The following is a 23,688-nucleotide window of genomic DNA, read 5'->3' as shown; positions in this document are numbered from 1 at the left end:
ACACTCCTTAGGCCAAGAAGCAGGTTTCCAGCAATCTGCATAATAAAAGTTCCTATTCCCTTGTACGGAAAGGTAGCACAGCGTGCTTAGCTGAAAATGATCGTGTTGCAAGAGCTAAGTACCTAATGATCATAGGGTCTATATAATAGTTCTAATAACAGATATGCATTTCACATACAGAATAAAATCTCTTCTAGGCAAACCATTTTCACACTACGTACTGAGCTCACCTTTCCAGTTCAAACAGTTTCTTGCAAATTCCACAACTGCTAACTGCATTCCCAGGCAAACTCCTAGAAGGGAAAACAAAACCTCCAGAATTTAACAGGACAAAGAGCAGGACTGACAAAGCGTTTGCTGTTCTGTCTTAAACTTGACTGCTTAGAAATCTTGGTACCCAGTTTATAAACGCAGACTTACCAAAAAGCTAAACAAAAAATGGCTGCTCTTCAAACTCAGCACACTGCAAATACATGTGGCATAATTATGTGCTTTAAGCGCTTTCAAAAATAGTTTTTCCTCCCATCTATTTTACCAATGAAAAAAAATAAGGACAAACAGAAGCTGAAAGCCTGTGTATATCCAGATTCAAATTTTGCTTCAGCAACTAGTCATAGTAGTCAATTATAAAATCATAAGATATATGGAGTAGGAACCAAAGCCTCAGAGGCACTTACACAAACAGCACTTAGCTTATAGGCCAGATTGCATCTTTAGACTTTATCATAATAAAAATATATCAGTAAATCAACAAAAATTATTCAAGATAGCAAATGTATCCAAAGGCACCTATGTTTTCTGTACCGTGATTAATATCTATAATGATGGGGATTTAACTGCAGTGAGAAGCAAAGACTCGCCACATAAAATGTGAATATAGCAAATAAAACCTTTGGACTAGGGGTAGTCTTTTTCTTCCGTCGTTATACAGCAGATATATTACATGACTGTGACCCTGGGCATTATTTACAAGGCATGTATTCACAACAGCACACGTACTTCCCTAAGACAGGATCCTTCCCTAGTGTGTGTTTGTTGTTTTAGGGTTTTGGGGTTGGTTTGTTTGGGATTTTTTTAATCAAATCAATTAGCTTGCTATTGATTAGCTTGCTGTACACCTCCAAAACACAATAATTTCTGACTCTAATGATCTTACCAAGAAAAGGTTTTTTCTTTGTTCTTGCCCAGGAGATGGCTTGGAGTTTGCCTTCTGTTCCCCTAATTCCAAACCCTCCTGGGACCAGAATTCCACTGTAATGACAACCATATATAAAGCAATCAACATGTAGAATCAAGCCATCTATGGAAGTCCATACAAATTGAAGGCTTTTGAGGTTATAACAAATGAAGCACAACGCAGGAAAGGCATGTTTTATATAACCATTCAGAATACACAGAATTTAACTCTAAATTTGGAGATCTGTCTCATCTACCCACCCCAATTCTCATCTGACAAACTTCATGCTTCACAGTGAAATTCCTACTGCTTAAATACGTATTGCTTAAACAAACTAGCTACATATTCACTTAACACCAAAATTTTACATTTGCTAAGTAATGCTGAAGAAATTAATGCATTTTGACAACAAACAACATCCCTTTACAATTACGAATTGAAGTCCTGGCAATGATTCCTTACAGAGACATTTGCAGTGTCACCAGCTTTTATCTAACTACCTTTCAGTACGATGCATGTTGACAAAGAAAAAAACTTTTACAACTGACCTGCACTGTAAAGAAAGTCTAGCTATCAAAAAAAAACCCCAAACAAACAAACAAACAAACAAAAAAAAAACACCAAAAACCAACCAACCCCAACCAAACAACCGCAACTTGTCTAAAAAGATTAAAGCAGAGTTTGAAGATATAGGTTGATACTATAATTTGCTACATCTGAAGCTTGTCACATCTACCCATTTATGTAAGTAATGGAAGTTTGGATGGACTGAGAAATTATTTACTGAAGCATTTTTCATCACATGACATAACATGGTCTGCATTTGGGATACAGAATACCCAATGCCACTTACTCTGCTTTGCACAGTTTATGCCATGCCTGGTGGTATTTCACAGAGTTCTCCACTTCAGTAGAACGTTCAAGTTCCGTTGAATCTATGTACTGAAAAAGAAAAATATGTAATGAAATAGTGATTTCTTACACAAAAAGAACACCACACACTACATAACCAACTTTTAAAAAATACTAAGACAAACCTATTAAGAATTTCAAGTGAGTTTCCCAATAACCCTGTAACAGCTTCATTGAAGAGCCAGTATTTGCTCTAGTTCCAGTAATCCACGCCCTTTTCTTTGCATGTAGCTCCAAAGCTCTGCCTGCCTCCAGTCCCCCAGGTAAGCAGACTTGGTAGAATGCTCCATAGCTGTGTACCCAGATTTTCTTCCTATGGAAATCAGGGCACCAGTGAAGGGGTGGTGCTGCCCTTATCATGACATCCAAAGGAGATGTGGCCAGGGTGTTCACTTTCCCGGCTTTTGGGTGCAACAGTTGATCTAACCTTATCACAGACTGGATAAACCTGCATTTTCCAGCCTGTGAGAAAGGCATTCCTGGGGGACTGACCTGAATGCATCAACTGCAGAGAGGGAGGCAGATTCATTATGTGTGTCCTACTAGAAATACTGCATTAGAATCTCTACTGCCATCAGTAAGCATGGCTCCTGAGGTATCAACAGAGCAAATGAATGAGACAGCTATGTACTGTACCGCACTGCACTGGGGACACAAAAGATCAGAGTTTGATTCTTGGTTTTGTCAGTCTCTTTCTCAGAATAACATAACTAATAGCGTCCTGCTGTAGAGGCCATCCCCCATAAACAGGAGATGATCTGAAATGACAAAACTCATTTGTGTGCGGAGAAATGAAACTGACAAGAAGATTGCTGAAAGCTTTCCAGATAGGATTGCCTTCTAGCAAACATTTTCTACATTTTCCACACTCCAGAAGGCATCAAAAATACAACAGAAAAATAACTATTTATAAATGTTGTTATTCTATACTAGTCGGATACTACAGGATAAACTAAAAGGACACTTTATCGTGCTGGGAGGTTGGAAAGAGAAACTAATTACTACTGAAGTTAATTGTGGCTTCCTTGCCAAACACATTGAGCCAGCATATTTAGCACTTCAAGCAGCACCAGCATTTCATCGTTCAGATACGTGGATGCTAGGTTATGAGCTGGATGCCACATACAATATTAAGCATTTCCTTCAGAGCACAGGATTATATGGAGAGCCTTTGGACAAAAACACTAAAAAGGAGGTTAGCACATGCAGGTAAGTACAGGAGGAGCCCTTGTCTGTTAACAGTTCAGCACCGCACTGGAGCTCCAGCAATCATCGATTCACATGCTTGTTAATGGAAAAGCTCCACCTAACTTAAGACTAGCTGCATACAAAGCTAACCGCACGTTTGAAGACGTGGCGCCTTTCACTTCTTTGCTGTAAGTGAAGTTATTTTTCATATCATACAAGTTTCCCACTGTGCAGCTGCCCATATAACACGCTATTTAGAGTGACAGAATCGCGTAGGTCGGAAAGGGCCTTGGGAAGTCTCTAGACCAACCCCCTGCTCAAAGCAGGTCAAATTATAGCAGGGCCATTATAGCAGGGCCTTTTCCAGTCAAGATCTGAAAATCTCCATGGATTAATTCTGGCTGTTTGCACTTTTTTGTTTCTCAGGCACACAGAAACAACTCTTTGGAGTATTTGCTCCATAATCTTCCCAGGGAAAGAGGTGAGGCTCACTACCTGTCATTTCACCAGATCTGCCTTTTGCCTTTTTTGAAGATTGGTGCGACATTTGCCCTTTTCTAGTCATCAGTTACTTCCCCCGACTGCCGTAACACTTCAAAGCTGATGGGAGAGTGGCCTCACAACAACACCAGCCCCCTCAGCCCTCTGAGACCCGTTTTGTCTGGTCCCATAGACTTGTGTATGTCCAACTGGTCTGAGTACTTCCCAACTAAATGTGTATGTATATCATGGAAGAAAACTTATCATGGAGGAAAGCTTACCTGTTTCCTACAAATACATTTATTTTATTTTTTCCCTCCATGATACCTCCTCCCCTTTCCCTTCAAGGGTTTCCCTTGGAGGGAAAGGGGACAGAATAAGCCTTAAGACATAAGCTCATAAGCGATTTCTTCCCTAAGCTGAGTTTCTGGTGGTTTCTTTTGGTTTGTTTGTTGGTTGGGTTTTGGTTGTTGTTTTTTTTTTTTTTGGGGGGGGTGGTTTTGTTTGGGGTTTTTCTGGTTGTTTTTTTGTTTTTTGATTTGGTTTGGTTATTTTATTTTCCATGATACCTATCAATTGGCTTCCTAGTCACATAAACACAAAGTTTACTTGAATTCTGCTTAGTCCTTATAACTTCAGACATACGTTTTAACAGTGAACACTACGCGTAAGTTCCTTGATATGTAGAAAAATATTTCCTCTTATTAAACATGAAGTTATATTGTTTTCTTTAGTTGTTCCCTAGCTGTTTTACAAAATTGGTAGCAACCAGTTCTCTGTCTCTGTGCTATTCAACATTCAGCATACCTTACAGAAGACAAGAGTAGGACACTGAGATAAGCAGTTTCTGGGTTTTCTCCTTTTCTCTTGATAGGAAGGGCCTCTTCCCCCTCCCTAGAGAATTAATCAACCCACTTCTCTCAGTAAAGAAGTCCTACAGAAAAAAATAGTTTAGATTTGCTTTTGTTTGTGCATCTCTGCATGCCTCCCCTACTTGAGAAGTTTCTGGGATGACATCAACAATGAGAAGCAAAAGATGAAGGATTTGCAGCTGACTGATGTGCCTGACAAGCGGTAGGATGATACTGTGAGAAAACAACAGGGTAATCTCGGAGCCCACAACAGTGTAAGCCACAGTGAAAAGTACATTATATATCATCACAAGCTGCTGCAACTACTTCACCATCTGATCAACAGTCCATCAGAACCAAGCAGTCATGGGAGGGTACAAAATATAATTGGTTATTTTGGTACAGGGCTAGTCCCCTTCTCTATCAAGTCACTGAGAAGGAAACACCTGAGCTGATACATTCCTGGAAATCTGTGTTCTCAAGCAAACAGAAGTATGTTACCAGGTTTCTGATATGAGAAATTAATTCTTCAATACTCGGTCTTCATGGTTTAGGGAACTTATCATCTTCTCCCAAATGATGTTAGAAATATCACTGTAAACAAGACTCCCATGTAATCATTACTCTGTGCTTCATTAAAGAAGTACATATGCACCCCTGGTTGTTCTGGGTGCTCCCATTGCTTCTTGCTGGGGTAGATGGACCGAGACAACAGAATGGTGGCTGTATCTTTCCCCTGCTGCCTTTAGCGACCTGGTAAACCATCCTGGATATTAATTACCTTCCTCATCAAAAAGTGGTTAGTTCCAATGAGAAACTTTCTAGAGCTGAGAGGAAACAGCCTTGCACAAGCATTACCTAAGCTACCCATGCATAGCTTTTGACACACTGAAATTTTCACTCTAATATCTTCTATTTTTTATATAATGAAAAAGTAATGGATCAAAGGTCACAGGGGTCAGCAATTTTCAGCAGTTACCAAAGTGCACAAACACGTGAACTTGCCTCGATCACAGGCAAGAGACCAAAACCTACTGAGTGCCACACAGCCTGCAACCGCCCACTTTGATCAATCTATCTTATATCATTTAATGAATCACTCTAAAGCGGCATGTGTTGCTGATATGCTGCAACCATTTATTACTGCTTTGCTACTTCAAGTTGCTAAAACGTCCCTGCACCCATTAAGTGATAATACACACTTCCACACTGCTTCTCTGCCCCAGACTTGCCAACCCTAGCAACAAAATTCAGCAATGGAAACTGATAGTTCCACCAGCGAGAAACCCAATAACAGTTTTTCCCCGTGTAGTTCAACTTTCTATTCTCACTAAAATGAGACAAATTAGATCCCTAAATAGTCCTTCATTCTAAGAACTACTGTCTTGGAGAAACTAAGTTTATGGATCAATTACAATATCATTAGAATCCCGCTGAAGAAAAAATGCACAGCTCTCAGAATAATAACTGAAATGAAGAGCAACAGCTTCTGGCACTGGATTTTAGAAAGAAACTAAACTGCTTTCCAGTTTACCTATTTTCTCCTGTCTTTAAGCTAATCTCATTAACATGATAAGCAGTCTCATGAGAACAAGTGAAACCTACCCTTGATAGAAAACACAATTTGCAGGTAAAGTCTGCTTTTTCATCAGATCCTGTTTTGAGTACTTGCAGCATTCCTTTCAGATAAGTTTAGCTCCAATAAAATAATTAGATCTGTAAACACTTCTTTAAAAACATAAGATGCTTGACCAGTATGTATTTATCTGCATGATTCATTTTCTAATTTCCACATGAATTAAAACTGCCTCAAATGATGGGAACTAGTAGTTCCTGAAAGCAAAATCCAGAAATATCCTCACCATTAAATCCAGTTTGTGATTAATTGCCAGCGCAGAGTGTTCCAGAGCCTTGAAAACAGATGCATAGCAATCACTTAGTTTTGTGTACTTGCCAACGAGAGCTATGGAACACACCTTCAGCAACCTTTCATATCTGACAAAAACAAATTTTTCAGTTATTACACCGATTTCTACAATGAAATCATTTTAACAGTATTTGCTTTTTCTTTAACTTCACGAAACATCTCCTAAAATCTCAATACTGACAATGTTTTTAAACCCAGACCACTCACAAGTATTCAGCAGCAGCATGCTACTGATCCAGCCCAGTTTGGTGACTTCACAGCAGTTAAAAGACTAACGTGAATCAAAACACTTCTAGTAAAAGCAGCAGGAGTTCGAATACCTGTCAGCCATTTTCTTCCATTTCATTAGAAGATCACTTGGCTGGTCATCAATAGGTAAATTTAACCTCTGTTTAAAATACTTAATGATGCCTTGCTCTTCCAATAGGATTGGTACTCGGTAAGTGGAAGAAACATCATGGATAAATATCACCTAACAAAAAAAAAGCATAACATGAAAGACTTACCTAAAAATTTTTCATAGGAAACATACATTCTATTTTTTGTATACCACATGCATTTTGCATTCTATGTACATTCTAATTTTTAAATACTTTTCTTTTGAATGAGCAGGGCAGCACAGCCAATATTTAAGGTTCCACAAAATCTATGAGGAAAAAGCTACCCAAATGGTAAAAATGTGTTTCACTTTTTCATCACACCATCATACAAAAATAGCTTGTCAAGCTTATCAATGCATCCGTTTGAATACAAACATCTGGCCCCACAAGCAATCATGCTTGCTAACACCTTTCTCCCTCTCTCACAAACTTGAAGAATATTAACTGGGAAAGAAAGAACACATATGGAACTTAACAAAACAGACCCAAATAGGTTGCAATAAAGTTTCCTGAAATAATTTTGTTAGTGAATTAGGCTATGTTATTAATTAACAAGTATAGTTCATTCATGGACCACTGAGTTAACAACACATTTATAAATTGCATCCAAGCTGCTGGCAGTTAGGTTCATTGCACATGGCTTACACAAGACTGGCTCCAGGTCACCCTGCTTGAGCAGGGGGGTTGGACCAGATAACCTCCCTTCCAACCTCATCTAATCTGTGATTCAACAACAGCAAATACATGGGGAAGGTGGGCTGAAGAGATTGATCCCCTTGAGATTGTAAACCACTGTTCTAGACACCAAATAAACTGTAGCATCTTCTCTACTGGCGTTGCACGTAGCTCCAGGAAGAAGGCTGATGATGCATCTAATCCTTCAGTACACAAGAAATCTAGGATGATTCTAGAGAGTATATAGACTTGTGGCCAGTGTCTTCTGAAATCCAGAAATTCATTAATTTTAAGACACACAGGGGACTTAAGAACAGCTTTGCAGAATTCTGAAGAATACACTTACGAAAAGGAGATAAAAAAAAATAATAAGGCTGCAACACAGTATGGTGCCTGGCAGCATCCCAGTTCAGTCCACTGAGTCTAACCACCAGGGACACACTGGTATTACACAATGCAGCGCTGTGGCTAGACATCTGAGCTAGCCGGAACAGCACAAGAACAGCACAGCACTCAGTCTGGGATCATATACTCAGCTTCTCATGAAAGCTGTGTCTGGTACAACTATTGAGCTTCTACCCTAATAGGCAGAACTTTAAAAAAAAATAAAAAATAAGAGTGCCATGAAGACAGCTCCCGCCCCAGCCAGGGAGCTCTTAGAGAAGGTTCAGTTACACATGGGACCCTCGGTCCAATTAGACCGGCATAATAACTGCAGTTAGAATCTGAGTATGCACATGCTTGCACGTGGACCGATACTGTCAGAAAAGCACACACCGTTTTTGTTTGATAAAACTTCCACTTGTCCCTCTCTGGCTGGAGAGGAACCACAAAGGCGTTTCTGAAGGATTTTCCAGAAGCTAGCTCAAGGGTGTTGAGTTATTGAGAATTTTCCACATTATATGTGGAATAATGTATAATTATATTTATTATATATTATAAAATCATGCTATAAATAGCTATTATCTGTAACTAACAATATACATATAATAATAATATACATCTATTGTTGAGAAACCATTCCACAGAGAGTAAGATGAAAGCAAGATGACGAGGTAATGGCCACACTGCCCTCTGTGTCCTCATCTGGAATCTTAATATAAAAGTTTTTACCTACATACCTGCAGAGAGAGAGATCAACACTGGTACATATCTGAAATACAGCATAACTGTTGGCATCTACTATCCCTTTAATGTGATCCCTTACACTGAAGGGTAACACGTTCTCATTTGAAAAAATATTAAAGAGCCTTTGATTTATCAAAACTGATATTTGAATAGAATCAACTACAGAAATTGTTATGGCCAAAATCATACATGAATTATAAAAGGACACAACTACACAGTACATGTTCTAAGCATGTTAAAGGGCATGAATAGCCTATCACATATTATCACAGTAAGAGTGTTCACATGGCTATGATGATGTATGGACATAAGCAAAACCCCTAGCTTTAACCACACTTTGTTCATCCATTACTATAACCACCTAAGATGATTTATGGGCAATAACCAACCATAGCTTGGAAGTGCACAGTTTTCACTACATATAGCAATTAACCATGCACTCAAAAATCTATTCCTTTTATTAACTTTTTACACAACATGCTCTTAAATTGTTAATGACTGTTTGACAAAAAATCTAACATATAAACTCCCAATATTTTTAAAGTGTTATAGTGTACATGACAGCAAGATAAAAATTTTAAAAAACAATTACATATTAATGGAACAGTCTGAAGTTGAAACCAGAAATGCACAGAAATATTGGTATGCTTTGCCACATGTTTAAGTAATGATGAACAAAATATTTCAGTACTGACCTGTTCAGGCTCCACGTGGCAAAACATGGAAATCTTTTCCTTCACTGCCATTTCTATAGGTTTTGCACTTCTGCAGACAATCTGTCAGAAGCAAAAAATCTTAAATAATTACTAGGCAAACCAATAAAAGATCCTCAATACTGTTCATGAAGAAATTAACCTCCCTTGCAAGCATAGCACAAACAAATGTGCATTTTTTAATCTCTTCCCCTCTTTTGGAGTTCTAGAATATATCATAGCTCACAAATACCTGCTAGCAAGGTAGAAGCAAATCAGTCACCTGCCCATACTGACCCACTTTTATTAATCTTTCTTTGGCATTCTCTGTAATACTGCTTCCTCATTTCTCCTTGTAGCTACTGTTGTAATACCCCTCACCTAAAGTCTTACAGCTCTCTACGTACGAATAATATAATGAATCAAAAGAAATATTATGATCTTATCAGCTAACTTTAGATCAATAATACTTAGCTTATATGCATGTTTTCTACTATTTCAATACTTCAGCACCTTTTTGTAATTCTTAATTTGCATATCATAATAAAAAGGAGGCTGAAGATAAGAAAACTGTTTCATAATTTTGTGGGTTTTTTCCTGATGCAATTATTCTGCTATCATTTTGCTGATGCATGTAAAACTTGGGAATTTTAGAAAATACTAACAATTTTTACCAACAAAGAAAACAGGCATGTATTTTGGTGTTCACTGTGAGGGCTTTTTTTTTGCATTATATAGCTTCAGGCAACTAACTCAAAATGCAGAACTGCTCTCTCAATGTGCCTATTGATTACTTAGTCGACTACCTTAAGTTGTTTTGAATACTTGAAGTATAACAGAAAGTAGCAGGATCCTGTTAAAAGATTAAGTCATTATTTTCCCCATCTTTCTAGCAAATTCAACTACTTAATGCATTAAGCCCTTCTTTGTTCAGAAACTCATAGCTGATCTTTGATCACCTTGCTTGAATGCAGCTTAGCTACACAGATATTGATGAAGTCCAATTAACTTCCCCTACCCTTCCAAGAAATTCTAGAAACAGAAAAAACAATGTCAAGTATAAAGAAAAATTAGTGCACATTCTAATAATCAAAAAAGAATTATGAAACAATTTGTACATTCTATTCAATTAAGCACAACTTAAAAATTGGGTACTGTTTGAAGGCGTAATTCATAAACCTTGATAGGATGAGCACACAATTAGATCCACTTTGAAATATATCATCCATCTTGCTGAGACAAATTTAAAGTTAACTGAGTCACAGAAATCAAAACCATCAGAATCAGCATGAAAATACAAACCTACAGTAACAGTGGAGGAGATGCCTCTCAAAGAAACATAATACAAAGAAGATGAGGAACAATTCAATTGAACAGGGCAGCACTGACAAGCATATAATCAGTTTTCAAAATGCCATTTTCATTTTCAAAAGCCCATTAAATCTGCAGATACAGTGTATTCATTACGCGCTTAGAACATCTCACAGAGAACAAAGGTTCCCGTACATGCACAGCTGAGACTGGCCCCGCATGCCACCTTGGGGAAGCCTGGGACCAGACAGCAAGGCAGCAGGTATTAAGCAGGTCTAGCCAAGCTCAGCTCAGGCAGACTGGCAGCACAGCTTATAAAGGAAGCCCTCCTGAGTGCTCTTCTAGGAGCTTCCCCATGTGATGTCTTGGCCTTGGGCCCCTGCCCAAGAGAGCAACTATTTAAAGATTTTCTTGAAGCAGTGCCCAAGCAACTTTACATCAGTGCCAAGAGGCTTTCCTCAGAGTGTAACCTCTCTATGCTTTAGTGGTCGACGGCAGCAGTTTAAAAAAGAAAAGAAAAGAAAAAGTACCAGGCTTCTGACAGTCCCAGAACTGCCCCAGGCAAAAACTCAGGATGTGAGAAAGGGACCAGATTAGCCTGTTTTCCTTTTATTACACACACTTAACAGGCTTTTAAAAATCAATTTGGGGGGTGGGAAGTCAGACACTGGCAATTATCTTAAAGGCCTTCAAAAATCACATGTAACTTTCCATATGCAATTAGCACCTCGAGAGGGATTTTGAAATTTAGGCCCTGAAGCTTGGAATATAGAGCAGCTCTGCATTAATAAAAGTCTTTCCCTCCACAAGATTACAGTTACCATGTCACAACAATTTGAAGCTACCTAACACATCTTTCACATATCCTATTTATAAAGCCATTAGTTTTGTATTTATGAAAATGCTTTTTGATAAATGTAAAATGCAAGAGTTCAAAAAAGTAGAAGCGCAACACAAAATTTAGTTGTGGGACTATCTTTTTAAGAATCATTGTTCCTTTTTGAGGATATAAATACTACACAGAAGCAGTGACTATTCTCACTACTCCCTCATTTCTGAGAAGGGCTAGAAGGCTTTTTCTCCCAGTGGACTATATGGGAATGGAAAGTGCTCAACAACTTCCAGAATCAAGTACAGAAAATATCCTTTGACTTAACAAGCAGCCTCACACAAAAGAGCAAAATTGTCCTTTTCTGTTCCCAAAACGGAGTGTGTGTTCAGCTGCACCAGCTGCAGGTCAGGAGGATAGGAGCATGGGTTTGAACTGGGGTTGTACTGGCATTTGAAGCTGTGCTGTCCTGGCTTCAGTGCTATCAACACTTGCCCAAGCAGATTAACATTTCCAATGACAGACAAGGTATCACAACAGGGAGCTGCAATCTACTTATGTCTCTACTCTGCTCCCAAGGAAAAGTGCCAGGGAGGCAAACACTATCCAGGGAATAAGCACATACGCATTACTAGAGCACTGCCCTGGTTTCAGCTGGGATAGAGTTAATTTTCTTCAGTAGCTGGTATGGAGCTATGTTCTGGATTTGTGCTAGAAACAGTGGTGATAATATGGAGTTGTGTTAGCTGTTGCTAAGGAGTGCCTACACTAGTCAAGGACTTTTCCAGCTTCCCATGCTCTGCCAGGTGCACAAGGAGCTGGGAGGGGACACAGCTGGGACAGCTGACCCAAACTGGGCAAAGGATATCCCACACCATATGGCGTCATGCTCAGCATGTAAAGCTGGGGAAAGAAGAAGGAAGGGTGGGGGGTCTTTGGAGTGATGGTGTTTGTCTTCCTAAGTAATCGTTATTCGTGGTGGAGCCCTGCTTTCCTGGAGATGGCCGAGCACCTGCCTGCTGATGGGAAGAGTGAGTCAATTCCTTGTTTTGCTTTGCTTGCACGTGCAGCTTTTGCTTTACTTAAACTGTCTTTATCTCAAGCCATGAGTTGCCTCACTTTTACTCTTCTGATTCTCTCTCCCGTCCCACCGGGGGGGAGCGAGCGAGTAGCTGTGTGGTGCTCAGTTGCTGATTGGGGCTAAACCATGACAAGAAAGAATGGAAGGAGTTGAGCATTTGATATAATTTGCAAACTGGCACGAGGTGAAAGTTGCTGTCTTTAGGTTCACTACACTCTGCGGTGCCAGAAGGGATTGAGAGCAGCCCTAGAGAGAGGGAAATTAAGGGTACTGGTGGATGAAAAGCTGGGCATGAGCCAACAATGTGCACTTGCAGCCCAGAAAGCCAGCTGTGTCCCGGCTTGCATCAAAAGCATCGTGGCCAGCAAGTCGAGGGAGGTGATGCTGCCCCTCTGCTCTGCTTTGGTGAGACCCAACCTGGAGTGCTGCATCCAGCTCTGGAGCCCTCAACACAAGAAAGACGTGGAGCTGTTGGAGTGGGTCCAGAGGAGGGCCACAAAAATGTTCAGAGGGATGGAGCACCTCTCTTATGAAGGCAGGCTGAGAGTTGGAATTGTTGAGCCTGGAGAAAAGGCAGCTGTGGGGAGACCTTATTGTGGCCTTTTGGTACTTAAAGGGGGATTATAAGAAAGATGGGGACAAACTTTTTAGCAGGGTCTGTTGCAACAGGACAAGGGGTAATGGCTTTAAACAAAAAGAGGGTAGATTCATACTAGATATAAGGAAAAATATTTTTACAATGAGGGTGGTCTGGAATGGGTTGCCCAGAGTGTTGGCAGATGCCCCATCCCTAGAAACATTCAGTCAGGTTGGACGGGGCTCTGAGCAACCTGATCTAGTTGAAGATGTCCCTGTTCACTGCAGGGGGGTTGGACTGGATGGCCTTTGAAAGTCCCTTCCAACCCAAATAATTCTTTGAGTCTATGAAAGAAACTGAGGAACCTTACTTTGAAGATTCACCTACATTTTGTATTTCCAAAGAGGAATATTTTTAAGGCTGTACTTCAAAGGTAGGATTACTTATTCTTAATCATGCATAAGAAGAAATTTGTGAGACAATGTCAGAAGCCAGAAGCATTCTAGGTCTTACCACAAAGCGAACTATTTATTTTTAGCAGTACAAAATGATTTTTCTGCAAAGATCCCTTTAGAAGAGGAACACAACTACAGTCCCAAGATATTGCAAGGAGTTAGTTGAACTAAGTTAACTTAAGAGTGAATTTGAGTAATTTGATTTCCTGTAGCATATATGTTGCACTTCTAAAATTCTTGTCTCTCGTGGGACACTAAGGCTTATTCCTCGAACACAGTTTATATATACAAGGACACTTCAGGATGACCTATAAATAAAACTCTGTATTTAATGACTCACCAGGTCTGGAGACAAGCCTAGACCCCTCAGTGCTCGAACACTGTTCTGTGTTGGTTTTGTCTTCTGTTCACCAGTGGCATTAGGCTGGAAAGACATATTTTGAAAGCTCATATAGCAACTAACATCTACTAACAGAGCAGATACAGGTTAAAAGAGAAAAGTCATTGCAAGTAATAATACTTTCAGGAAGTAAACATATCCAAACAGAGCCACAATATGCCAGAAACAGAAACGGTACCACTGTTATTACTTATATAAGAAATTTTGTGATGAAACCGCATGGCCCTAATTCAGGTCAGGTTTATTTTTTTCTTTCAGAAAGAAATTTCAATATAATTCACTCAGGTAGAAGAAGAATAATATTCCAAAAAGTTGAATTTTGCTAATAAATGGAGAATGTCCAACATTGCATAAAGCTTTCAATGAGTGTCCTTGGAAATAATCAGATATAGTAAACAATTCTGTTCTCAGATACACAGAATTAACCCTACCAATTGCTGATCAATCCTCTAATCCACAGCTGCAGTGGTTAATAATTCTCTTTTTATCTGTACAAGGTGCAATCATTACCAACCTTTGCTTACCAGAATCTCCCCAGTGAATACTTACCTCTTAAAATAATAATAAAACCTATTTGTGAAGTAAAATTTAGAGTTTGCATGGAAAAATATTTGTAGCCCTCTACAAAAGTTGTAGCGGTCTTGACTGGAAGATCACTGTACATCAAGGAGTGAGTTAGTGATCCACATGAGGGTTCACCTGAGGAAGCCCAGGCCTGTGCCACACAAATCCCTTGCCCGCAGGACAAACTCACCCAGCTTGTCATAACAGAGGAGCCTGCAGGCAGCTCCCACTCAGCACCCGCAATTACATCACCTGCCTGGTCTTGCATTTATGTGGGGATGAGGCAAGGAGTTCTCCTGAGAACATCCTTTCTGTCTGACAGTAAAATTATACAGTTGTTTCCTTCTAAGAAAACTATCTATTAGCTCAAATGACCAAAAGGGAAGAATCTCTCCTACGGATGTGGTCTGCCCAGCATGCTGCACATCAGGGCCTTTCAGTGCTACACCAGCCGGGATTCCCACCATCTAGAGGGACGTAAGGTCATTTATACTGTTCTCTCTTTATAGTATTAGCTCTAACAAATAGAATTTTAAGTGATACCTTAGAGAGTCTGAGTGCCTTTCTTACTGGATTCATAACGTACCAGCAGCTTCCAGTGTAAAGCACAACTATATTTAGCCTTCTAGATAACTCAGTATTGAAAAGGGGTTTTTATTTGTAACTTAGAACATTAAAACAGATTATTGTATCAATGAAGTAATTATCAAGGCCTTTATTTACCCCAGCGTGGCTTGGTTTCACATTTCCACCTCTAAAACCCCCTAGCACGAAAGGGTTAATGGGAAAAGTAAACAAATAAAGTCCAATACAGAGTAAAATCTATTTTATTAATAAACTTACCTGTGGTACTAGACTAACATGGATATTACAGAAGTTCTCTCTTTTTGCTTTGAACTGAAACTGTCTAAATGCTTCAACAAATGGCATTCCTTCAATATCTCCAATGGTTCCACCCAGCTGAAAAAGAAAGCTTGGATATGTCAGAGTGTCACAAAACAAAAACAGAAGAAAAAAAAAAAAGTCTACCTCTTACATACTCAGTAAGTTTTCTGAAATCTTTAAAAAAAAAAAAAAAAGGACATTTGAAATTTGCCGAATTATCATCTACTCTGCTCATTTCGTTTCCTGTGGGAAACATAAAACGATTTAACAATTTTCCAGTTTTGTTACATTCACTTTACACCAAACACATAAGCTTCGCATGGGAAGATGCGTGGTACTACTGAATAATACACGCTTTCACCCTGCCTTCAAAGTGGTGAAAAAGTAATCACTAGTTAAGCTGACGCGAAGGTTTCTGTACAGAAAAACTTTATTTTCCTGTCTGACAGATTAATGAACAGTTGTGACCAGCAAGATACATACTTTTAGCAATATTATCACAGCTTTCCAACATCAATAAATGCCATATGGACAACATGAAATAATATTTCACATTATAAAAGACTTTAAATATTTATTACCAAACCAAAACCCAAGACTAAGTCCATGATAAAACTTATCTTTAAAGACAGAAATCAGATGTCTTTCAAAGACACAAAGAGCTATAGTAGACTAAGCACTGAACAAAGCAGCGTTTAGTACATAAGTCTTATGAAGTAGTTGTCTTTTAGAATGATCTTTCCATGCCACCAAGCGGCTTTTGACAGAACTGCATATTTGTTCACGCAGTACCAGAAAAACTTCTGACAACTACATTTGTATGTGATGCACATATTCAGTCTAACTCCTTCAGGATTTTGCCATGGGAAAACATTACAATTATCCTTAAAGTCCTGAAGAAAACTATTTTTATCAGGCTGGAGCTATAACAAAAAAAACCCATACATGGAGGAAACAGAAAATTAACTTTCAAGTTAAAGAACTGACAAGCCCATCACTTATTAATATTCTTCTGCAACTTCTGTATTTACTATTTTTACATTTGTTTTAAATGAAATGTTTGACACTTACTGTGCACATCACAAAAAAGATATCTAGCTATACTAATAAGTATATTTTAATCAAGACAGATTCTTCTGCAAAAGAAATACTGAGCAATTCTGTGACCTGGGTCACAAAGTTTAATCACACTACTGATTATGGTGGTTGTTTCTGGAATTAAATCTATGACATACTCTTCTGTCAAAATCTCAGGTATAACCTTTTTCTGTATTTTCCACTGTAAAAGTAATACTAGAAATTACTGACTGCCTTTCCTCCAGTTGTCTCAATGTCCTACTAAGGATGGGTAAAACTCATTATTTCCGTTGTGCAGAACATCAGCAGGTTAAGTGATTAATAAAGTTGCCTCCAAAGATCTTCAAAACAACACCAGAAAGTGGGAAACTAACTTATACGGTGTTTAAATATATTCCTTTAAACATGACTACGAGCAAAAAGACGGCATTTAAAGCCATATGGAAAGGTAGAATGTTATTAGGCTCTCCTACTGACCATAGCAGATTTCAGGTATATATATATATTTTCTCAATACTATTAAGAGTATAAAGCTTCAGTCAAATGTCTGTATCTTGGAATAAATACTTCACGTTACAGTAACTGGCTGCTTTAATTTTATAAATTAATACACTTTTAAGCAGCTCAGTTTCAGCAGTATTCTAGAAGGGATTCATTCCAGTAAACAGAAGCTGTAGGGACAAGACCACGCCTAGCAACCTCAGAACAAACCAAAGAATATAAAATGTGTCTTTGTATTGCTGCTCTCCATAAAACTTTAGTCTAACCTTTTTACAGTAAGTAGCAAAGAGAAAGCAAGCTAGTTCTTTGTCTTCACTGGGGATATATATCCGAAAAGGTTCCATACTTGCCTCAATTACGCAAATTTGTGGCTCTTCTCTGTCATCATCCACTGGAACTTTTGCCTGATTCATTACCCATTCCTGAACTGCATCAGTGATGTGCGGAACAACTACAAGACAAAGCCAGAGAAGGCAAGCATATCTTACTTTAGGGCAATACAGCGGTTTTTGCATGCAAAAGGGGCAAAATGAGCAGAAAGTCAAAAGGAAACTACTAGCTCCTTTTCCTATTCCTCCTTCCCTTGAACCCAGAAGCCCAACATTACAAGAATATACCCCTATCGCTCGGGAAGGAGAAAGGAATAAGATGATGCAGCAAAGAGCAGCTTCTTCTAGCTGTTCACTCTTTTGTAAAGACTGAATGGACTGGTATCCCACAGAATTAAAAATATCACCTTGAACGGTTTTTCCCAAGTAATCACCATGTCGTTCTTTATTAATGACATGTTGATATATCTTTCCAGTGGTGATGTTGTTATCTTTATAGAGATTGATGTCCAAAAATCTCTCATAATTTCCCAAATCTAAGTCAACTTCTCCACCATCATTCAATACAAAAACTTCCCCTGAAAACAGAAAGTGAAAACAGACAGAAAAGCAGTAAAATAATCAGAAATTATTAAACAGACAGTAGGAATACTACAAACTTATCTTAAAATTGAAGACTTTTTTTTTAAAATGACATACCACAATGGCACATCGCTAAAGCACATGCTGCAACTCAGTCTGTGTTTTCATTCTGCCTGACTGAATATCAGTCATTACTTTTACATCAAAAGCCTATCCCTCAGTCACATATAGTTTTGCAAATAAATTTAAGTCATATTGCCAAAATATTTAAGTGACTTAAATATTTAACCAGCATTCCAACAGCATGCTACAATCTTTGTTTGGAGGAAAGGAGGAAACCAATCTCTAGAAATCATAAATCATCAACAAATAAAACATTCATTTACACGTGGCAGCCAAAAACTGTGCTTTTATAAGTACGAATTATTACACATGTTCAAAGTGTTTCACTATAAATTCTTGTTGTTTGGATGTGAATGATTAAAGCTTGGATCAGGATTAAAGTTATAATGAACATAAATGCTTCTTCACACATGATCACTGTTTCTTATTCAGTTGTTTCATCTTGTATATTTGGTTCACTATGTCCACAGCAGGGGTTATTTCTGACCCTGAAAAATCTAATTAAAATATCCTTCAGGTTCAGACTTTTCTCAGACCTCTAAAGGGGCTCTAAATTCTGAATCTAATCAACTTCTGAAGGAATTAAAGTTGCTAGATCTTGAGGTAAAGCTGGAAAGCTCTTCAGAAAAACCATAAAATATTTTGCCACCACCCAATGAATCAACAGCTAAACAAATTATGGGACTAATGCACAAGAGAAAAAAAAGAAGCAATCCCCCTGAAGGTATAGCATGGACTATGGAAATACATATCCCACCAAGATACAACACTTCAGTGAACAGTTTAACAAAAACATCGCAGTGTGTAGAGCAGAGTGGAAGATTTATGCCTGATCCTGTGAGGCACTGAGTACCTCCTCTGTACTAAATTATCACTTAAGCCAACAGACACAGAGTGGAAGTGACATTTCTCATAAGCAGGCCTTGGAAGAATTAAAAAAAAATACATTATTAAAAAAAACTTCTTCAGTTAACTGGAAGTCACCAAATTAAAATCCTTTGACTCAATCAGATTTCTGCCAAAATGTTAACAGAAGAGCCTTGCCATTCTCGCTTGTGTGAATTTCTACCTACTACCCAGGAAGCCACCGTTTCTTCACAAGCAGTAAGAAACTCTTAGGCAAACAGAGTGGGGCGTGGAGGGGGGAAAAAAATCATGTGGGAATTACATGGCACAGTATCGCCTCTCCCCTGCACCTGCTCCAGGGGAGAAACACATCCTCACAATCTCAAGTCATCACAGGAATCTTACCACCAAAGGTAAAGACATAACTTCTCCAGTCAACTGCCTAAGTAGCACCAGAAGTGCTTCTGAAAGTGCAGGCCTAATGGATTAGTTAAATTCAGCTTTTGGAGAGAGGTCTGATGTGCAGTGGTCTTCCTCCACTTAAAAAGCCAAGTAGCCTTTTTTCAGTTCAGGAGATAAATGCATTTATCTCCAGTTCCAAAAATTTTGGTCTAGACTAAAAGTAAGCAGACAAAATCCACCAAATAAAAAGAATTAGAAGTGTCTATTGGCTGAAGGTACTTTGGAACTTTGAAAACCATTGTTTTCAATAAACGTGCAAGTAACAAGACAGCTGAAGGAACATTCAAAATTATAAATGCATGTCAGATTGTCTTGTAGCTCGTCAGCAATGTAGTCAATACAACCAACATAGCTTAGAGAACTAACCAACCAAAGCAAGCATCTACTTTAAAATGATACCACTAGTTGGCTCTCTCAGCTTCACTGATGGTTTTGACTAGATCCTCATTGTCTAAAATGGGAACTTAATCTAACTCTTAGGAAGACTGAGACACTAGAGGCACTGACAACTGACATGCAGGTAACAGCATTCACAAGTAACCATCAAGGAGTTAAATTTCAAAGAAGTTTTACAGTACTATTCCATTTTTTCTTTTTAATCAAGTTGAACTGAAGATAGCATTGACTGAACAAGGCCTAGAGCTGCGATTTTCCCAACAAAGTGATACTTCATAGGAAGGAAGCATCTACTCATAAAAGTAAATTCACCAAACAGGCTTCTCCTCCTTTTACTTAGGGCTGACAATGCCCCTGAGAAAAACAAAGTAAGGAACAAACTTGCATTGCTAAATAGATTATAGAATGACTAATAACCACCATACTAATGTAATTAAAAACAAAAACCAAACCACGAACACCAAAACACCCACCACATTATTGTGAATACAAATACTTATGCAACAGGGAACAGCACAGCTCTTCATACCATGTTCATATGGTGAAAAGGTTCCAGCATCTATGTTTATGTAAGGATCAATTTTGATTGCAGTGACACGCAGACCACATGATTTCAGTATGGTGCCAATGCTGCTCGCAATGATCCCTTTGCCAATGCCTGAGATGACACCACCGGTTACCAGGATGTACTTCATCGGAAACACAGCACAAGCACGCTGATCTCGAGCTGGAAATCTAAAATGACAAAGATGTACATCTAATGAGTGCAAATTCATGCCGGGGAAGAACACAGCCTCAGTATGCAAAAAATCTAAGCTGAAACGACCTTCAGAAAAAGAAAACAAAATCACCATTTTGGAATCTGGGAGTAGAATTCATCTCTCCCAGCTTATACACCAATGCGTAAGCTGAGTGCCTAAGTACATTCCACAGTCAGGGGAAAAACAAATAGCATTTTGATTCGTTGCCCTGTGGAGGTGCCACAGAGAGGCACAGTTCATCCAGCCTATTCCTCTCCTGTGACAGGAAAAGCCGTCTAACTTTTAGAACCACATGTTAGGCATGATGAATTGCATCCTGGATTCTTTCTAAATTAAAGAAGTTAATCATTTCACATGTGTTTTGAGAAGTTAGCTCAAAGATTGTTCATTGCTACCTTAGCCAGAACACTCACATTCTCCATCCAGTAGCTTTACCTTCAAAAATCATGACTGTAGCTTCAAATATCTATTAAAATCAAAACGTTATACCATCTGCTCCATTCTTCAGCAGCTTTCGCTTCTCCAACTCACAGTGCGTCAAGTATTGCACCAGAAGTCTTACAAAATCCTACAGAGCAGTAGAACATGAGACCAGAAAATAAAAACTGAACAAAAAATGTCCATATTTATACTACAGTATGTTACTGCTCAAAAGCCTGGAGTCTTTTCTTCACCTGCCTACCCATTCTCCCTCTCCAGGTGAGAAGCACCTCCAGGTGTGTGAGAAACAACCAGAAAAAGAATCACCTAGCATCTCTGGACTATGATGCAGAGTAAGAGTTGACACAGTTCTAAAAACCAACGTTGTATCTGTATCAACTTTAACTTTCAGATTTAGAGAAACATTTGATGTTATGACACACATTAGCACCATGAATTCAGCTACTCCATCCAGGGTTGCCATTCTCTGGGAGCTAAGGCATGTGGCCTTCAACACGGCCAACTTGTCAGAGTCTCTGCTTCACTGTCTAGACTGTGAAATACATGATTCTTCGCAAGAAGGAACTGCAACTGTGAGTACTCACAAACGCTATATCCTGAAGACGTAAACATGATAGTTAACAGATATTATGGTGCTGAAGCCTTGATCAGATACAACATCATATTTCACACTGCTCTACGATACTACTAGTTTAAGCAACAATGGCTGTTCACACACAGAAACTTCTTCTCCTGATTTATAAGAAGCTTGGATAATTAAAACTGAAAAAAAAAAAAGGACCTGCTATGAACCAAGAGATGCGAATAACATACTAGGCAAATCATCAGATGGGTGGGGGGCAGGAAAAATGATGTCAGTATATCTATGCCACCTTGCACTGTGTATGAGTGTGAATGGTAAGGGATCCAGAACTATTAAAACAGATGATAAGGAGACACTCCCACCCCCTAAAAATTCTGATAATTACTATCCCAATTAAAAATTCTTCATCACCCTTCTTGTTGCTGTAATCTGCTGTTCTGACCAACTGCTGTTGGCCTGGTCCCTGCAATTCTCCCACTTCACCTGGTTTTTCACACAAGCATAGATTTTGCCACCATTTCTCCAGCCCATCTGAAACAGGATGATGTTGTGTGCACTTCATCCGTAACTGCATTCACATTACATTCAGGCAGTGGTGGAGGCGAATCACTGGAATGCTTTTTGAACAATGACAGCATGGCTTCCCACACAGCAAAGATTCTAGGGCCAACAAAATCTTTACTTACTTAAGTACCAAATTTGTTCAAAACAACATGCAACCGCACATGATATAACAGCGGCCGGGATAAATCAGAGCAGTATGGTTCTTCAAAGGCTGGCAGTAAGCAGTAGTTACTGGACAAACATTGTAGCTCTTCCTCTTACTATACTGAAGTAACATAAATAAGATCTGGATCTTCAGGGGGCTAGAATATAAGAATGTAATAGCGCTTGTTATCACTGCTCTTATGACTGATAGCAGGAATTAATAAACTATTATTTCCTTGTCAATATAGACAAAAGGAAGGACACAACCATCAAAAGTACTTAAATCAGGAGGATCAAAAGGATCATCAGGAATTAACTTTTCCCTACTATTTAGTTTTATCACATAGCGTTTTTTCAATAGCACAGATTTTCAGATTTGGAGCCTACCTCCTCTGTTTCAGACTCTTCCTTCATAAATCATAATAATGTAGCCATCAACATTAACATTTCGTAATCATCTAAGCCATTTTCAAAGCTACTTCCAGAAAAAGAAAGGAGGGAGGGAGAAATTAATTCAACAGGTATAAATCTTGAACTCGTGCCACTTCAAAACCCTTAAACACTATCACCTTGCTCACAGGAACCAAAATGAAAAGCTCGCTGTGATTTTAGCAGGAACAGAGATCTCCCAGCATCTTAAGGAAACGGAACGTTTAACTCGCAATAGGAACAGGGAACTCCAGGTGGATTGGGAAGTCACTCGTAAAAGGAGAAGGAAATAGGGGAGGGAAAGCGAAGAGAGAATCCTGGAAGCAAACATTTTGCTGGCAAGTGGCAACCGGCACAAGCAGCGGGGAACAGGGATCTCCCACCGGAGCTTGCTCTCTTCAGCAGGGATTTCGGAGCGCCCCGACCCCAAACGCGCTGCGCTACAGTGACAAGCAATCCCAGCCCGGCCCAGCGAGGGGCTCCCCCTGCCCCGCCCCAGCAGCCGGGGGCCACGGCGCGGCCCAGGTGCGGGGCGGGAAGGGCCGTCCGAGGAGCGGAGGAGGAGGAGGAGGAGGAGGAGGAGGGCGAGGGCGGCGGGGCTGCCTCCTCCCGTGACTTACCGCCCCGCGCCGCCTTTTGTGCCTTTAAAGGCGGCTACTCCAACCGGCAGCCCGAGGGGCGAAGATGGAGGTGCGCCCGGTAACCCCACGGGCACGGCGCCGGGGGCCGCCCCCCAAGGGCCTCCCACGCGGGGCGGGGCGGGGCGGAGCGGGGGCCCGGCGGCGGTCCCGCGGGACAAGACGGGACGGGGGAAAGGGGACGGGGTCCTGCGCCTGCCCGCGCCTCCCGCCAGCCGCGTGCTCCCCACCTCGTGCGCCGGCTGCGCCGACCCGCCCTACTCCCCACCCCCTGCGGCGGCGCGGCAGGCGGAAGTGGCG

At 39.8% G+C, this 23,688-nt stretch overlaps 1 protein-coding gene across 6 annotated transcripts in view; it reads right to left on the bottom strand.

The window, feature by feature from the left end:
* Positions 1–23,669, bottom strand: part of CTPS2 (CTP synthase 2) — a 73,526-nt gene extending 49,857 nt beyond the window's left edge. Inside the window, exons 1-13 of one of the 6 annotated variants that reach the window (XM_064474890.1) lie at positions 22,300–22,497; positions 21,025–21,157; positions 20,358–20,563; positions 17,827–17,997; positions 17,441–17,541; positions 15,471–15,587; positions 14,004–14,087; positions 9,414–9,494; positions 6,856–7,007; positions 6,471–6,603; positions 2,031–2,119; positions 1,157–1,251; positions 231–293 (exon numbers count right to left, since the gene is read on the bottom strand). In XM_064474890.1, the coding sequence (XP_064330960.1) occupies positions 231–293; positions 1,157–1,251; positions 2,031–2,119; positions 6,471–6,603; positions 6,856–7,007; positions 9,414–9,494; positions 14,004–14,087; positions 15,471–15,587; positions 17,441–17,541; positions 17,827–17,997; positions 20,358–20,523 (1,252 nt within the window). In that variant the 5' untranslated portion in view covers positions 20,524–20,563; positions 21,025–21,157; positions 22,300–22,497. Of the gene's footprint in view, positions 1–230; positions 294–1,156; positions 1,252–2,030; positions 2,120–6,470; positions 6,604–6,855; positions 7,008–9,413; positions 9,495–14,003; positions 14,088–15,470; positions 15,588–17,440; positions 17,542–17,826; positions 17,998–20,357; positions 20,564–21,024; positions 21,169–22,299; positions 22,498–23,618 lie in introns of those variants that run through there. The other 5 variants (XR_010376529.1, XM_064474893.1, XM_064474883.1 and 2 more) reach the window with 5 other exon arrangements.
* Positions 23,670–23,688: the final 19 nt, after the last annotated feature.

This window comes from Phalacrocorax carbo, chromosome 1 (genome assembly GCF_963921805.1).
Source record: "Phalacrocorax carbo chromosome 1, bPhaCar2.1, whole genome shotgun sequence".
Classification (NCBI taxonomy): domain Eukaryota; kingdom Metazoa; phylum Chordata; class Aves; order Suliformes; family Phalacrocoracidae; genus Phalacrocorax; species Phalacrocorax carbo.
The sequence above is the reverse complement of the archived record's forward strand: the minus strand, read 5'-3'. Positions and strand labels throughout refer to the sequence as shown.